Source organism: Limulus polyphemus, unplaced genomic scaffold (assembly GCF_000517525.1).
Source record: "Limulus polyphemus unplaced genomic scaffold, Limulus_polyphemus-2.1.2 Scaffold41, whole genome shotgun sequence".
Lineage (NCBI taxonomy): Eukaryota > Metazoa > Arthropoda > Merostomata > Xiphosura > Limulidae > Limulus > Limulus polyphemus.
The window spans coordinates 1,495,552-1,513,445 of record NW_013665651.1 but is presented as its reverse complement, the minus strand read 5'-3'; the positions used below and the strand labels follow the sequence as shown (position 1 = coordinate 1,513,445).

The 17,894-nt window shown below is 29.7% G+C and overlaps 1 protein-coding gene and 1 long non-coding RNA gene across 2 annotated transcripts in view; one reads left to right on the top strand and one right to left on the bottom strand.

The window, feature by feature from the left end:
- Nucleotides 1–1,728: 1,728 nt before the first annotated feature.
- LOC111086412 lies at nucleotides 1,729–11,949 on the bottom strand. The gene is made up of 2 exons (XR_002611131.1): nucleotides 11,779–11,949; nucleotides 1,729–2,262 (listed from the first exon to the last, which is right to left on the bottom strand). It is a non-coding gene; the product is annotated as an uncharacterized LOC111086412 (long non-coding RNA).
- A 3-nt stretch (nucleotides 11,950–11,952) lies between these two features.
- LOC106461876 (AT-rich interactive domain-containing protein 4A-like) overlaps nucleotides 11,953–17,894 on the top strand; it is a 43,659-nt gene continuing 37,717 nt past the window's right edge. The window contains 5 exon segments of the mRNA XM_013921745.2: nucleotides 11,953–12,097; nucleotides 15,652–15,762; nucleotides 16,978–17,043; nucleotides 17,490–17,534; nucleotides 17,536–17,584. Of these exon segments, the coding sequence (XP_013777199.2) occupies nucleotides 12,095–12,097; nucleotides 15,652–15,762; nucleotides 16,978–17,043; nucleotides 17,490–17,534; nucleotides 17,536–17,584 (274 nt within the window). The 5' untranslated portion in view covers nucleotides 11,953–12,094.

Genomic DNA, 17,894 nt, shown 5'->3' with positions numbered 1-17,894 from the left:
GGAACAAAGTGATAATAGCTTAGCTTAGTAATATTTTGGTAGAAATATATTTATGAACAACTTCCACCACAATTACAGTCCTGATTTTTTAAAAGCTTGCTTTATCATTTTATACTTTATTTCATTTATAATATTACAGTATGATAGGAAAAGAGGTAAGCTTAGTTATGTCATTTCAATGAAAAGGATACACATATTGGACTACTATTCCTGTCAAGATAGCGAAACCATCTACGGCTTACTTTCTGGTGATGCTGCTAATCCTTGACAGTCTCTCCAATGACTTTCCCCCATGCCAAATTGCAGCATTCATTAAGCACCACAAACCTGGGGAGTCTTTCGATGCTACCAAGACAACAATTCTACGCCGAGGTGGCATCTTTCTGCAGCCGTCAACCGATTCTAACCTCCTTCACACCCCATGGAACTCGATCCCACATGTTACATGCACCTTCCTCCCAAGTAATAGCAGCTTATTCACAGTCTTCATTAGAGGTGTTTACCCCTCTATCACCACTGACGACATCCGCCTCTCTGCTGAAACTAAATACAGAACTATGCTCCATGATGTCCACTGAATCTACAACAAAACCACAGGCTTACCTATACACTTTGTTAGACTTGTTACCACCTCAAAAAACATTGCTGAAGCTATCCCACAGAACAGTGTTTTGTATCTCATCCTTCGCTTCAAAGCTGAAGCACCATGTCATAACCAACCTATACCTCGCTCCCATCAGCCAATATTGACCCTTGGAACCAACACTCAGACCTGCATACCAACACCAAGTCATCCGCCCACTACAACAAGCCAGAGAACTGTAACACCAAAGCTAGTCTCAACCTCGGATCAGTGCATCCAACTGAAGCCATACCAAACCAGTGATTCATCATCCCTAACCTATGCCTGTACCTTCACCATGCAATCCACTCAGACAGAACCCTTCTGAAGGAAAAAAGCCACTCAAACCCTCGAGTCCACCCCGCATCAATATCTATCACAAACATCATTCCAACGATTTATACTCCAGGATGGACTTTACAAAACATTAACTCATCAGTCATTCAATTTTCAAATCAGTAGAGCATCATAGGGCACTAGCTGGCATTATTGGTGCCAGCTAGTGAAAGTGTATTTTCTCGGGGCTGTCCCATTTCCTCCTACGTCTAATCTTAGGCATTGGATCTACAGATCCCCCACCACCCTGATGGACCATAAGTCCCATATTGGCTATTTTTTTGTGTGCTCTTATTAAGTGTGTGCTCATATTATTAGGTCTTGTTCTAGCCTTCCTCAGTTTTCTCTCGCTGCCTTTCGCTTGCTGCTTGCCAAATCAACCTCCATGGTAAATACTATTTTTTTTCCCCATCACTGGTTTTCTATCAAAATTATGACACCCATAAAATTTTCAATCATGAGCAGGGTGAAGAGAAAAGACTTTCTGAACACCCCTGGTTAATGTATGGCCCTAAGTCTCCCTGACTTGGGTTATACAATTTCAAACCGAAATTACTGCCATGCTTTTTGTTTGTTTGTTTTGTTCAATGAAAAGGCTGCTGTATTAGTCCTTAATTACTTTCGGCTTTATTGGTCTAAGTAACTACTTAAATTGGCAAAGAAAATCACCAAAAAGAGACAGGTAAAAAAAATATATATATATATATATATAAATGAATATAAAGTAGGGTTTAAAACTCATTACACATATGAAATGGAACCTTCTTATTAATAATTTAAGAAAAAAGACAACTAGCATATAATTTTGGTAAACACACAAAAAAGTATTGCATGCCAATAACTGCATACAATGTTTTTCAATACAACTTACAGTTTTATAAAATAATACAGGAAGACAAAAATCTGTAATTTTAATCTACAGCAAATGTAAGCACTTTTTCTTCTTAAAATGTATATAACAATAAATATTTTTGAAATTTCAAAGTTGTTTATCAATATAAACTACATGATATGTAGAAAGTTATAAAGAAGTTTCTAACAATTTTATTCAGTAAGTTTTTAAAATGTGATAAAACAGGTGTGTAGATTTGATGCATCCTGGTCTCATAGTTAATACAACTATATATCACATTACATGAGCTTTATTTATGCAAATCATACACAAGCATCAAGTTTGGAATTAAATTATATCTTGTCACCATTAAAGTCAACCTAGGCTCGGCTCTTGTCAGTTGTTCACCATTAAAGATAAATAACATGTAGAAGGTAGCTGTTATTTCCAGTTTTCTCCAACATTCCTTTCACTGTCAGAAAAATAACCTTCATTGATCAGTAGTTTTGGTAATTTAGCTTTTGTATGAAGTATACTGTTTTGTTTTAGTTTATTTCAGAATTTTATGTAAGTTTTTGAAGGTGAATTTTATTTCTCATGAAGAATATCTCCAGATATAGAACAATCCTGTTGTTTTACACAGTTTATAATAAATATATATATAGTTCAGTTTAAAAAAATTACATCCAAAGAAATGACATACAAAAAATGTTGTTTTACTTGTTAATGATACTTTGTTTTATAAATATGAAATTATAAATGATTAAAGATAACATGATGACAACTAAAATTGGAATAAGTTATTTTTTTCACAAGAAAGACAAACAGAGGTAATATTGCTCCATTTATAGACACACTGTATAATAATATTTAATTTTTTAAGTAAACTATTTATATTTGTAATTCAAATATAACACTATAGATAATTGGTATCAAATACTTAAGTAGCGATATGATTAAAATAGTCTGTTAAATATTCAATAGTTTACTACAATATTAATTTACCCTTTTTACACATAATACTTAAAGTCAAGTATCATTGGTAAATTTATTTTTAAGTAAGAGAAGTTGTTTTACTTCATCATAATCAGTATTATTCAAGTAATCTAAAATTAAACAGTAGTGAAAATTTAATATTACTAATTTAAACTTTATGTGGTAGTGCAAAAAAAAATATATTACTTTATTTCAAATTTCCACATATTCACATTTTTAAAGCAAATTCTGGTATCATATGAAGCTCATGGTTAGACTAAGGTAAACTTTTCAGTCAAAAGCTTAGGTGAAGAATAATTAATTTAGAGTTTAGAGATTCTCACTTGTAAAATTATATTCTCATATCTTGAAAATTGTTAAATAAAAAAAAAAGATGATTTTTCCAATAACAGATTTTACAAAGACTTCAAAATTGCTTTAAAAAATACAAAGTATTTCTAAATTTTAATTTACAGAAGACTTGAATGGCTTGAAAAAAAAGTTTACAGCAAACATTATTTTTTACACAGTACATGTGCCAAAAATGTATAAAGCTTGAAATACCCTGAAGAGGCTTACATAATAACAATAAATAAATTGAAACTAAACATTATCAGTGAAAATTTTTATCACTGCTAGGAGCTTCAAGTGCCATGGAAAGAAACAGAGTAAAACTAACAAAAGAAGAGCAGAAACCAATGAAGTAAAATGGTAAATAAACAGTTAAGGTACAGGTTAGGGCCTTTATAGCTAGATTCAGTTATCATTCAGGTACCAACCTCCAATAGATTTGAACCTTTAGCTGTTTGCAATGAGAAAACAGATGATCAAGAGATTTACGATTCTTTGTAGCAAGTAACTTATAAAAGACTAGGACTAGAATTTGTTTGCCAAATGCCAAAGTAGGTGTCATTGGTGGAGGGCCATCACCCTCAAGTTTATAAGGTGACTCCAAATGGCATCTTCTGCGAGACATTTCTAGTCAGGTCAGTTCAATATGTATGTACAAGTTATGCCATAACATGGGGCCCCCCTGCTGAAGAACTGTGTGTGTGTGTGTGTGGGGGGGGGGGCATGTGAGGTTAGTAATTATTCTCAACCAGTGAGTTGTGAGATGTACAGTTGTGGGACAGGACAACTGTGACTGCCATAAACTAATGAGTCATGAACTGCACATGCGAGTCTTTACTGTTGTGTCAAATAACTAAAAGGCCTTGAGATGCAAACGGTTGAGAAATCCTGAGTTAGGGGATACTGCATTATGAATAGAGATTTAGATTTATTTTCCTGTTCACCTGTGTTTGTGTCTTTTTCCTTTGATGTTCATGTTCAATTTATTCTTTTCTTTAACAGTCCTCAATTGTTGTTTCTGTGTAAACCTTTGGCTACGTGTTGGATATCAATATACATGAATACTACACTAGAGATGTGCTCCACTTAAGCAGGTTAAAGAACTTCATTAAAGGTAGATTAAATTAAGTTTGCAAACTGGTTGGGGGAGTTTGGGAGTAAACAATGTGAATGAATAGCTAGGGTACAGAAGAGGAAATAAAGACTTAGGGCCTAAGTTAAATAGTTTTATATATAGTTTTAAAGATGAGCATTATTGTCATTATTATAATGTTAGAAATATTAAGAACAAAATGGATAAGTTTAGAGCTTAAGTTAAAATGAAAGATTTATTTACAGAAATTGATTACAGATCAAAAGAGGTAATTACCTCTTTATACAAATCACTAGTTGTGCCTCACTTGCAATACTGTATCTAAGAAAGGATGTTGGATTATTGAAAATGGATACGTTAAAATTTCTTATTTTCTTTTCAAGTATGAAGGAATCAAAAGAAGTAATCTTATCAAACTTTACAAGATTATTTAGAGGATCAATAAGATAAAGGCTTCTGATTTCTGAATTTTGAAGGTAATAGGATTTGATGATACAATGTTAAGACTTGAATAAAATAGGCTAGACTCCAGTTAAGACAGTTTTAGTTTTGTAATATCAAATAAGTTTATAAAAGGAATTGAAGAGTGGGTTTAATTTTTCTTTTTCTAGAGAGAGAGAGTGTGCAAGAAAAACTTTGAAGGACCAAATTTTTTTATTGCCATTATGTTTTATGTATGCTACCTTATAGTTTCTTTTTTATTCCCCTCTCTGCTATGTCACTTTTTCCAATGCTAACTTTTAAGTGGGTTGCTTGATAGAATGAGCATACTAAAACTGACCACGTCTAGATATCCATTAGTGTCCACAAAATGTAATATATACAGATTTTCTGTTTTGTTTAATTAAGAGTTCTTGGCATTCAACAGGAATATGTAATTAATATTAATTTAGAAAAACAAGATCAAAATTAAAATATTTCAGAGAGAGATATAATGTCTTCATCTATTAAAATTTATATTTTTTACAATTGTATAAATAATTACAATTTAAAATAATGTAATAATGTCAGTTTACACTGTTTTTTCCTTTTCATTGTACACTTTTAATTTGTATAAGATAAGAACTTGTCATACTACATTTTTTAAGTTTACAGATGAACATGAGTATATGCTTTAAAACCTTTTTGAAAAAACTATTTTGCTAGGTTTACCTAGCATCACCAGCTGAAAGCTGCTCTGAAAAAAATGTACAACAGTTCAAACTGTCCCATGTTATAATATCAGTAATGATAATACATCAACAACTGTTACGGTGTGAATGCCTTTTACAAGCTGGTAAAGCATGATTATAAGTGTACTCGCCACAAGACATTAGTATTAGGACTTTCATATTTTTTAACACTACATTATTTATCTAGTCCCTTTAGTTTTTTCAAGATTTAGAATAGTGTGTAATAATAGTATTCCAAACACACTATTATTCACTGTATCCATTGCCAACATGTTTTACTCAATACAGAGCTCTTTCGGCTGGCTGGGATACAACAAACACAGCAGCCATCAGTAATTTTTCTACAATGATTTCAACATATGAGAAATCAATGGAGTGATTGTTTAATCATGTTCATATATAGACTTTACTTAATTAGCTTGATTCAAGTTCTTCTATCATTTACTATGAATTATCACAAATTTGCTATTTTCTGGTCTGTAAAAAGTAATTAATACCAGTATATAAATTTGAATAATTCAAAGATAAGTACAAAAGATAGACAATTAGCCATACATTCCAGTTTAATGGATGCACTTTATAAGCATTCTAGATTTACTTTTTATCAAACACAAAAAGTAATATTTCAAATCTGTGCAAGTTTCTGTACCAGATATTTTAATTCACTTAAGATCTAAAAAAAAGGGAAAAACTAATAAACTACATTTTTAAATCTAGCATAAAACACTTTAAGAATAACTTAAAAAAGTTCTTGAACACGTACAACTATGACCTATCCTGTTTTTTAATTCTATCTCAATTAAATGCACAATAAAATAGCACACTTAAGTGATTATTTTCTAATATGTGATCTTTAATAACAAAAAATAATAAGACAGAAATTTTTTATTACAATACACTTGTACATGATACAAAGAAATTACTTCAATGGCACAAAAGTTTCTCATTTACATACCACTGTTCGTTTATATAATCAACAAAAAACATTTCAGTGAAATGTATGATCATTACAAGTTCTACCATTTTTAAATGAAGTAAAAATTATGAAGATTTTCCTAATGTGTCTTGGATTGAACTGTACATATCTTTGGGAAAAAAATTCCATACATTTCTTTAAAAGAAAATTAAATGATAAAGAACGAAACTATACAAGTTGTAACTACAAATTTTTAAGTCTTGAACTAGTTAAAACATTGCATACTGTTTAGTGCCTTTAAATGGTGCTCATAACCCAGAAAATAATTTTTTTCTAGCAACTAATTTGCTTACTTTTAATACAACATAGAAATAAGAAGAGGAACACATTATATATTATTTATAGTTACTACCATGGCTAATGAAAATTAACCTCAGAAAAACATTTGTTTTAAATACAAATATGACTAACTTGCATGATAATCTGGTGCTCTTTTGAAAACTTTCTAAGTAGGATGATGTTAAAGGCTTAATTTAATATTGTTTCGAACTATATACCTTTTTTTTTACTTGTAAGAAAATAGTAAAAAAATCATCCTTAATTATTGCAGTTAGTAATATGTTAAAACCATTGATAAAATAAATTGGTAGTAAGATATTTGCACAGTTGCTGCTTGTCATTTGAATCTCTGCAATATAGTAGGATATACAGACTGGAGAAAAAAACAGAACTAAAAATTATAATGACAATACATTTTAATAGTTTGTAGCTTAAGAAGTTAAAAATAAACGAAAATTCAGTTGTAAATGTGTAAAGGTTTTTAGTTTAATTTTGATTTGTTTATGTTGAAGTATTAAATGTTTTGGTATTATTAATAGTATATTTAGGGTGATTAGAAAAATTGGATAAGAATTAAAAATAAGTTTAGTTAATTGCTATTGTTTTCATCTTATGATTATCACAAAAAAATTAATGAGTTCAGGGCTAAAGTTGAAATGGAATACTATGATATAATGGGAATTACTGAAATTGGTTAGTTTTAGAGAATATTAATAACGGGAGTTAGTTTAAATTCCAGATTATAAGTTATTTAATAGTGATTGAATTTTGAAATGACGAGAGAAAGGTGGCTCCTTATATAAGAGATGAACTGTATCCTGTTGAGAATGAAAACAATAAATGATAGTCAGAGGTTGAATCTATATGGGTTACTTAGAATTACAGGTCTTATGGATAGAAAGTTTTTAACTTGCAGTTTTTATAGACCACCTGATCAGACAGGCAATGTCAATTAGAAATTGTATAATAAGATCAGGGCTGTTAATGGTAAGATTATTGGTACAGTAGTTATTGGTTACTTACATGTTAGACATATTTATTGGTATTATACAGAGTCAAATGGTGATGGTTAGAGGTTTCTTGAAGTGATTCAGGACATTCTGTATGAAATGGTTAGGGCCAATCAGAAGAGATGCAATTTTAAATTTATTGTTTAACATTAATGAGGATGTGATTGTAACAGTTGAAGTAGGGGAACATTTTGGAAGAAGTGATTATTGCATAATTAGGTTTGATGGTTTGCTATGTATTGAGATGAAATGTTAGTTCCTAATTTTCAGAAAGCTGATGCAGAGGCCATGAGACAAGAATTATTATCAGTGAATTGGGATAATGAGTTAAAATGTTATGCACATGGACAGATTTGGGAAATTTGTAAAAATGAATTGCTTTCAGTTTAAGACAGATATCTTACAAAAAGATGACAGGAAAGATCAAACCTAATTGGCATACTAATGACATATAGGAGAAAATCAGGAAAAATTTCATAGTTTAAACTAATAGATAAGATGAAAGATTAACAGAACAATAAAAAAGCTAGGGATTTGACTGAAGGATAAAGCAGAAAGACCAACAGGGTTTATGAGAAACAGCTGGCTGATGATTTTAAAATTAACAGTAAGGATTTTTTTTAAGGTTTTTGAGCATAAACATGATGTTAAAATGAGTTTGAGCCCTAATACAATATTGATGGTAAGGTTTTATTTTGAAGACTAGAGATGGCTGAGTTTTGATATGTTCTCTTCTGTTTTTACAAGAGAAGATGCTAGTAATATTCCTGAACCTGAGCATTTTATGGAAAACATTGGAACTGACCTGAATCATGTATATGTAGACATTAATACATTGTTGGTAAAAAAAATAATCAAAGACTGAGAAAATAAAAACAGATGATGATCTAGGACCAAACAATGTTTTCCCAGAGTTTTAAAGGAGGTCAAAGATAAGATATTCAAGCCTTTTGAGTTTTTTAGTAGATCAGTAAACAGTGGGTTGTTACTAGATGATTGAAGAATTGTTAATGTTATTTCTATTTTTAAAAGATGGATGATAAGTGTCCCTGGAAATTATAGACCAGTTAGTGTTAATTTTCTATTGAAAAAATAAGCTTTGCAAGATCATCTAGTAAAATATATAAAAGAAAACACACACAGACTTACCTCCTTTAAAACTCTAGGAAACCATTGGTAGGTATTGGTGCTTTATCTATTTTTTGTTTATATTTGAACATTTTGCTTATGTTAAAAATACCTTTAAAAATATTCATGTTGTTAGTTTTGAAATCATCAGCCACCTGTTTTTTTTTATCAGCCCCACTGGATTTCCTAATTTACTCTTCAGCCAAATCCCTAGATTTTTCTATAGTTCTGTAAATCTTTCATCTTATTTGTCAGTTTAAACTTACAACATTGGTCCCTGATTTTCTCCTTTATTTCTTTAACATGGCAACCAGATTTATCTTCCCTGTTATAATTTTCTTCTTTTTTGGAACTAGCTTATTTTGAATCGATAGCAACTGAATTATAAATTTTCTAAATTTCTCCCAGTACTACAGCTGGGCAGTTAGTGAAATGTCCAAGTAAAAAGTGTTATTCTTACGAGATTTGTAAAAAACAACAACTTATGGATTTTGATACCTACAGTAGCTTTGTGTTTAACAACAAACATAATGAAATATTTGATTTACTTGTAATAACCAGAAACATTAATTTTGATTAGTTGATTATTTTTGTGACTCATGACATTAATCAATTAAGCTGAACAAACTTGAATTAATCGAATATAACAATAATAAATCATAATGGCAGTATTTCAATTACTGGATAGTTGGAATTATCAAAAACAGTAATAACTGGAAACACTAATTCAAATTAGTTGATTATTTTCATAATATTGATTAATTTAGTACTAATTTCAATTAATTGATCATTTTATGTGCCACTAACTGATGTTCATAAATAATAGATTAATTGCCCAGTGCCTAATCTTTTAACTTATTATCTCAATTCACTAAACAAATCTTGTCTCATGGACTCAGAAATGGCCTTCTGAATTTCATTTCTTTTTATCTCAACATGTAACCAAATATCAAACATAATTATATAATGATCACTCTTTTTTAAGTGTTATCCTAATCAACTCTTCCGATCACAACCTAGGTTAACAAACAGTGATCAATAAAACTATTTAGATTTTTCCCCTAAAGGGCTATCCTATTATTAATAGGAAAAATACCAGAAATCTACAAACACTAATACTTTCATTTAGAGCATGATAAAGTCAATCCAAAATAAAAATTGATATTTAAAATATTTTTTTATATGTATGTATAAAATTATATAAAACATTTTATTAAACGGGTTTGAACTCTGAATTTTTTTTTCATATGTGGAAGAAGAAGTATAACTTTATTTTCTATCATTTTTTATGGTACAATTTTGCCCTTGGGGAATGCTTGATTAAAACAAGACACAAAGGGTTAGAAACCTGTTTTCCCCATTTCTATTTGACTTCACATAATCCACATCCATATGTCAAAATTTAAAGTCTCTCATAATTATTACATCAGTATTATTTGTAGCAACCCCGATCTCATTGACCCAATTTGTCTGATCAGGTGGCCTATAACAATTGCTAATTAAAAACTTTTTACCTTGATTGTAACCCATATAGGTTCACCCTCTTGACTACATTTTTTATATCTCCAATGCTTAGAGGTTGGAGTTAATTCCTCATATAAATAGCTATTCCACCCCTATGTTAAAAAATTTATCACTATTAAATAACTTACAAGTTAGAATTTTAAAATAACTCCAATTATCAGTATTCTCCAAATCTAACCAAGTTTCAGCAATTTCCATTATATCATTGTTTTCCATTTCCAAGGTCATCTGTTTTGTTCCTATTTCATTAAAATAACAACTAAGCCTATTCTTACTACATTCATTTTTAAATGTAATACTGATTTTTAACACAATTATTTAACTCCTGTTCACCCAAGAGCAATTGTTATTCTGACTATCAAATTTCTATCTTGATTCCTTAATTTTTTCTCTTTGTCTGCTATTTCCTCCCATCTCTAATAGACCAGTCTTCCTCAATTTGATCTCTAATTTACCCTTAAGTAAGCAAACTCTGAAAGTGTAGCATAATGTTTTTTCCAAGCCCATAATTCTCAAATGTAATCCACTTCTGGTACCTATAACACCCTATAATTGCCACCTTGGTTACCCACTGATCAATCTCTTAATTTCCTTCTCTTATTCTTTATTTCCATTCTACCAATTTAATAATTCCATACTTATGTAATATGAAGCTAGTTTACATTTTATAGATTAATATAACATTGAAATACCCTTCTAACTAATACTGATTTCATTCCTTACACCACTTTTCTAATATACTAAATTCTCAGCAGTCTAGCTGATTTATAAAGGCATTCTCATCATTACAAGTTTTTGTTTTCTGACACTGCATACTCCTAGTTTGACCAGTATATTACATTTGCTACATTATTTGTGGGGTTAATTTGTAGTTCTTGCTTGCTTTGAACAAAAGTTATTCACAACAGCAGTATGTAATACTGTATCACTAGTTTGTGTGAAAAAATGCGTAGTATTTAAAATTTTTGCAGTGAACCAGTGCTACTGCTTATGCAATGAGCCATTGCTCTAATGATCTTGGTTACTGTAATTTGTAAAGTGCAAGTAATCATGGTGTATATTTTGTAATCTAATGTAAGTTAATATGCTTTCTTACAACTTAAGTAATGTTAACTTTCAAATATCATTATACTGTATAAATTAATTTAGAAAAAATTTGTAATATGGTGGAATATTTTTCACTTTTTTTTTAAAATAAGCGGCTCTAAGATAAATACGTAGACTAGAGCGACCTCTTAACAATCAGCTGACGTATATCCGCCCTAGCGGAAGAAAGAGAATAAAAAAAGAGAAGCCATGTTTATAATATTATATTGATTTCGACAGTTAACAATTTATGCATTTCCCAAATACCTGAACTTTGTGATTTATAGTATAATAAGCTTATTTCCTTTATTTGATCTAAATATAACTGGAAAAATCGCACTCTAGAATACATAAGGATAAAAAAACAGAAAACAACCCCAGATTTTTCACTTACTTTTCTCGATTGTCTGACGATGTTGCTACGTGATACGCTTGACGACCTATTTACACCTATAAAAAAGGTCATGTGTGCTGATGGGAATGCCGGGAAATTTTTATGTCACGTGACTTTTCACCAATCACAGCGTTGTATCTTCCATGACAAGTTGTTGTTTAGCTGTAACCAGATTGTAAGATATATGTAAGCTAAGGATAGGGAAACATGTCATACATGTTATTCTATTATATTTAGAAATACCAGTGCTTAACGTTTATGCAAGGAAATTATTTTTTATTTCCACTTTTGGGTGTTATAGGAAGGTATTGTAGAAATGGTGAGTAAAAGCTTCAGAAAACGACACATTTAAGTTTTAATTCAGGTTACTGTACATAATATGTACTTTTTAGTAGTACAAGAACTAAGTATAAGGCTAGTTATTTGTCATAATATAAATGCTTTGACCTGGACGTTTCATCACTACGCTAGTTCTGTGGACAAGTAGATTTTCCTTATGAAAAATAACATAAATCTCTACCGAATGTTAAGAATAAATGTGATCTTTTAGTTATAAAACTTAAAGCAACACAGCTGAGAAAAAAGTAGGTCTAACGGTAGCCTAACCTGGAATATGTAATACAAAGTAATAGTCTTAGTAATCTAGGTTGAGGCTGAGTGTGTTGGCTTACATTAAATTCATGGATTATTTGTCATAAGCCTCAACATCTTACACAGTCAAAACTCAACATCTAATTTAATCACATTAACTTGGCTCATGTAAAATAATCTAAAGTTGCCTTTTTAAAAGCCTCATATCATTAAAAATTATTTTGTTTTTTATTATAATTTAGCTTATTCTTAGTCAAATCTAATATATTTTTTCTTTTATTTATATCATGTAGTTACAATAAGTTAGAAATGGAAATGCTTTTGTCACATTTTTTACATACCTATTCCAACAGTGACACAAGAATTGATAAAAACTAAACCAAAACCAATGTTTTGGGCTAGTATTAGGTGATACATTGTAACTTGTATTCAGTTAAAAAGATTCTAAACTTTTATTTGGACAAAAACTTGAATAATTAAAAACAGTTTCAAAAATAGTGTCTTGTCAGTTTTCACATTTCTTCATCTGGTACAATTTCACAATTTTCAATGTGTTCTGCTATTTTAGTAACCAAATGCTAATAAATATTTCATTTGATTCATAAGTATATTGAGTTTTTGTTGTTTTATTATTATTATTATTACTGTTGTTAACCACAGCACAGGTATTTACATAAAGTGTTAACATTTATCAATAAAGTTAAACAACGTGTATGAGTAAGCATTGTGGTAAAATAATTAGAACATAAGAATGAGCAAGGTGATAGTTTTTCATTAACTGAAGGAGATTACTCATTTTATTCTTCAAGTATGCAACCAATATTATGTACACTTGCTGTATTTAAAACATGTTTTTCAACTGCAGAGTAGTGGAAGTTTTAAACTGAGAAATTTAAAAAGTATGTTGGCAGTATGTAACATTTCATGTCAGCTCAGGTTTCATTTTTGAATATTATAACAAATTATCTTGATTATTGTTATTTAGGAAAACTGACTTGCAGAAATTAGAAGATATTATGTTAGAGAGAGCTAATCTAAATGGAAAACTTTTATTTAAAGTTTGGATTTTGTGTTTATGTGAACTAGCTGAATTAAAAGAAAAATTACTCCTAAAATTGTGCATTGCAATAAATAAAATGTAAGTGGATGAATATTAAAATTTCCTTACTAAAAATAAAAAAATTCCAAGGTTGCAAGAACATAAAATTACTTAAAGGATAGAGAATGTCAAATAAAAGGAGTTAAAGTTATTTATTATACATGTTATTATAGATTATAGAAGCCTTTGAGTTTAGAATAAAGATAGAATGACTTCAGCTTTTTAGACCTAGTTTAACTGCATAAAGAAAACTCTTAAGTTACTTATGAGGGAATGTATTTTAGATAAAAAATCATGGCTGAAGTTAAAAATGTTTTTTTTTCTAGCGATTCTATTAATGAAAGTTTGGAGAATATTTCCTATAAATTGTTTTTTTGTTTAAGATATTTTAGGAAAGCTTGATAAACTTGTGGAATGGAACTTGTGAGCCTTAAAATATAGTAGAGTTTGTGGGCACTTTAATTTTTATTTATTTAAACATCTTTTAACACTGGAAAATTCCTGATGACTAAGAGATTTATTAATGTAATATGTATTTTTAAAAGTGGTTTAAGAATGATTCAGAAAGTTATTGGTTTGTTAATTTGGTTTGTGTTTAAAAGATATTGCTTTCTCATGTCTGAAGTTATTTAGAATAGCATTTTTTCAGTTAAAGTTTTATTGTTTTAATACTTTGCTGGAGTTCCTTGATATAGCTTTCACTTTTTTGGGTGTAGGAAACCTACTGTTTGTCTAAGTTCAAAAACTTGATTAAAGTATCACTAAAATATTATTTACCGAGTTGGTTTATTATGGAAATGTTAGCAAAGATACATAAGTGTCTTACTGGGGAAAAGCAAACATTGATAATAAATTAGCAGTTACCTGTAAAGTTAAGAGTTAAGTGTGGTTTTAGGTGTTTTTTTTTTAGGTCTCTTATTCACTATTTCAGTGATTTGGGTAACTAAGAAAAAATACTTTGTTTACTGAAAAGAAACTTCACAGTTTTAGTGAGTGGGCCAAGACCTAAAAAATTAGTTTTAATATTGTGAAGTATAAAGTTTTGCACTTTTATTGTGATAGTTTGGAAAGAGCTTCTCTCTTACACAATGAGACTATTGATAAAGTTTAAGAGAAAGCTTGATGTTATGGAAAGGAAAAATGTTTAGATATGAATATTGATAAAACTCTGAAAAGAACTACAGTGAAAGCTCTGGGTTCTGCTTATAGGACTTTTGAAATTAAGGGCAAGAAGTTTATTGTAAGCTCACATAATGTTGGTGAGACTTCATTTGAAATACCATGTGCTATTTTGGTTCCCTTCCTGAGGGAAAGATATTAACATGTTAGAAAGAGTGTGTAATAGTCTATTAGAATGATATCTTAGTTAAGAAGTTTAAGCTACAAGGAAAGGCTCAGAGTTTTGAACCTGTTTTCTGTAAAACATAAGAAATTATAGTTGATTTGACTTAAGTGCAAAATTTTGAAAAGGTTTCATAGGATCTTCATTAGAGTGATTTTGTTTTAAGTGGTGAATGAAAAGGGTGGATGTACAAACTTGGGTGCTACTATAGCACGCGGTCTACAAAGATATTTGCAGTCTATATAGATACTATCATCATCACCATTTTAACTTTTGTTTATTGGCACCATTTATTATAAATAATGCTTTTAATCTAATGAAGTACAAAATACCGTTATATAACATTTTTGGGGGCAAATATAATCAGAATGAAGTAAATTCCAACAATCCAAACTGGCACAGTTATAACCTAAAGTTAAGGTACTCTTTTGGAACCCACAACTTATTAAGTTATTACTATTTGCTGAACAAAAACATGGATAAATATAAATTATTTAGCAAGAAATTATGTTTTAGTGAATCATTAAAACTGTGATGATGATAGTATCTGTGTAGACCACATGCTGTAGTGTAAATATCTTTGTTGACCTCATGCTATAATAATAGCGCTAAAACTTGAATATGAGACAACAGATTTAACCTTAGAAAGCCTCGATGTACACTCGTTAACAGTTTTTCAGTTGAAGTTGCAAACTTTGAAAGGTTTGTCTGATGATCTGGTTAGTGCAAATTTTGTTATATGAATTGATATTCAAGATGTATAAATGTTGGTTTCAGCTTTGTTCACAGAATAATATGTTGTTGCAGATTATGAAGGTTTAGGTATTTTTGTTCTTCACAGAATGCTGATGAACCACCATATTTAACAATTGGCACTGATGTCAGTGCCAAATATAGGGGAGCCTTCTGTGAAGCTAAAGTAAAAAAGATTATGCGACAACTGAAATGTAAGGTAAGATCTTTAATTTTTTTCACCAGTATAACACAATTGTTAATGAACATGTTTTTAGCTTTCAAGAGGGGTAGCAACAAAATGGTAAAATTGTATTAACTATTAATTTTCATTAAGTGTGATTACTGTTTTGATGATATATTTAATGGTTTTATATGCAGTTTGAATTTATGCAGGGGAGAAATTCTGCTGGTACTCTGTACAGGACTCAGTTCTGCTTTTTGTCCAGTCTGCATGTCTTCCATCATACTGTCAGAAAGCAGGCATGTCATGAATCAGAATCTAAACAATCATTAAAGATTCTTCAAATGAACATTACATAATTTAATGACGTTAGTTCTTGTTGGCAACAAGATCATGCAAAATTATTTAACAGCTTCAGTGTCAGTCATTATTAAACTAATTGGGTAGTCTCATCTGTCTGATTGATTTGTATAATTGGTCAGTATAACATGTTTTATTGACTGTTGTGCTGTGATCGGTACCTACCCCTGATATTAGCTCATATAATGTCTTTTTATCATTCTGCAGAATATGAAGTAAACAAAACAGATATCTGATGTTTTTTATTTAGTTGCCCATTTTATATGTATCTGTTTCTTTAAAACCATCAAAACAATGAATATAATAAAAAAATCAACCAGTTTTTTGTGGCATACTAAATAGTATCCATAATTGTGCTCCTTGTGAGTGTTGTTATAAGAAACTTAAGTTGTATATGTGTATTGTTGAGTAAATTCTTTTATAAGTTACACATGAGTAAAATCATTTTTTGTATATACATGATTACCACACTTTTTTGTTTTGGAATTTTACCCCTGAATATAAGATATATTAGAAATTGTTATTGATATACCTGAAAATATTAAGAATATATCATTTCATTTTAAAATCAAACAAAATAGTGTATTAACAGTCTGTTTAAATGCTCTTAACATTTTTTTTTGCATTTTTAGTACAAGATGGCCTATTACGATCATTGTGTTTGTTGCAGTGACAATATTCATTATATTTTAATGGCATTTACCCTTGAACAAAATAACAAAATGCATACTCATTTCTAAGTACCAACCATGTGCATGAATTCCTGTGCTTATTTAATCAAAATTTTAAATTATTAAAAGAAATAGAATAAATAAAATTTCTCAGATTATATATAACAAGTGAATGAATTTTTTTTTGTTAATTTTACTTTGATTGTTATGTTATAATTAGGTTACTTTCAAAAACAGTCTTGGGTCTGCAGTTTTACCTGAAGACCAAGTGCGGGGAGTTCCAAAGGTGATCATACAATTTTGACGTTTTAGTATTTTTATTTATACTTTCTGTATGTTATTTAAGTTCACAAGATTAACAACATTAAGAATAAGTTTAACACTATACTTTATTAGATATTGGGAAAAAACTTTTCATTTCACATTTCTTAAACATTCTTGCGATAAAAACACCTTCAAGAAAAACATAAAAGTCACAGTGGTCATTACAAATCATCTTATATTGGTATAAGACAAAGAGTAATAAAGCTACTATAAAAAGTACAAATTGTATATTTTAAAATAATCAGTGTATTTCATGTCATTCTTAATAAACATGCTATCAATGATTGTTCATTTTCTGGAACGTTTCCTTCCTTCCTACACCCCCCCCCCCCCAAAAAAAAAGATTTAGATTGTAATTATTATCAAGAATACGTTTTTTTTTTTTTATTAAAAAAAAATATTCCTCAGGTTGGAGCTAAGGTTGAAGCCAAGCACCCAGAAAAAAAATCAATATTTGGATGCAATCATTAATAAAGTTCTTGATCAAAGTCTCTATACTGTTGGTAAGTTACTGTCAGTTCAGTTTTTAAGTTTGTATTAAAAAAAAGTATTATTGTTATGAAAAGCAAACATATTTATACATACTTCTGAATATGTGCTTAGACTGAAATATGTTTCCAATTGATTATGCTTAATTGCAGTATGTAATATAAGAATGTACAGTCAACATCACTGTAGTCTCAAGTGTCTTAATGTTTAAAACATAATGTCTGTTGATTAACCCTTTTGAGATGGGTCCTGGGTGAAAGGTCATGTCATCTTTTTTGTGACTCGCATTCAAAAATTTATTAGAACTACTATTTCATGAATTTA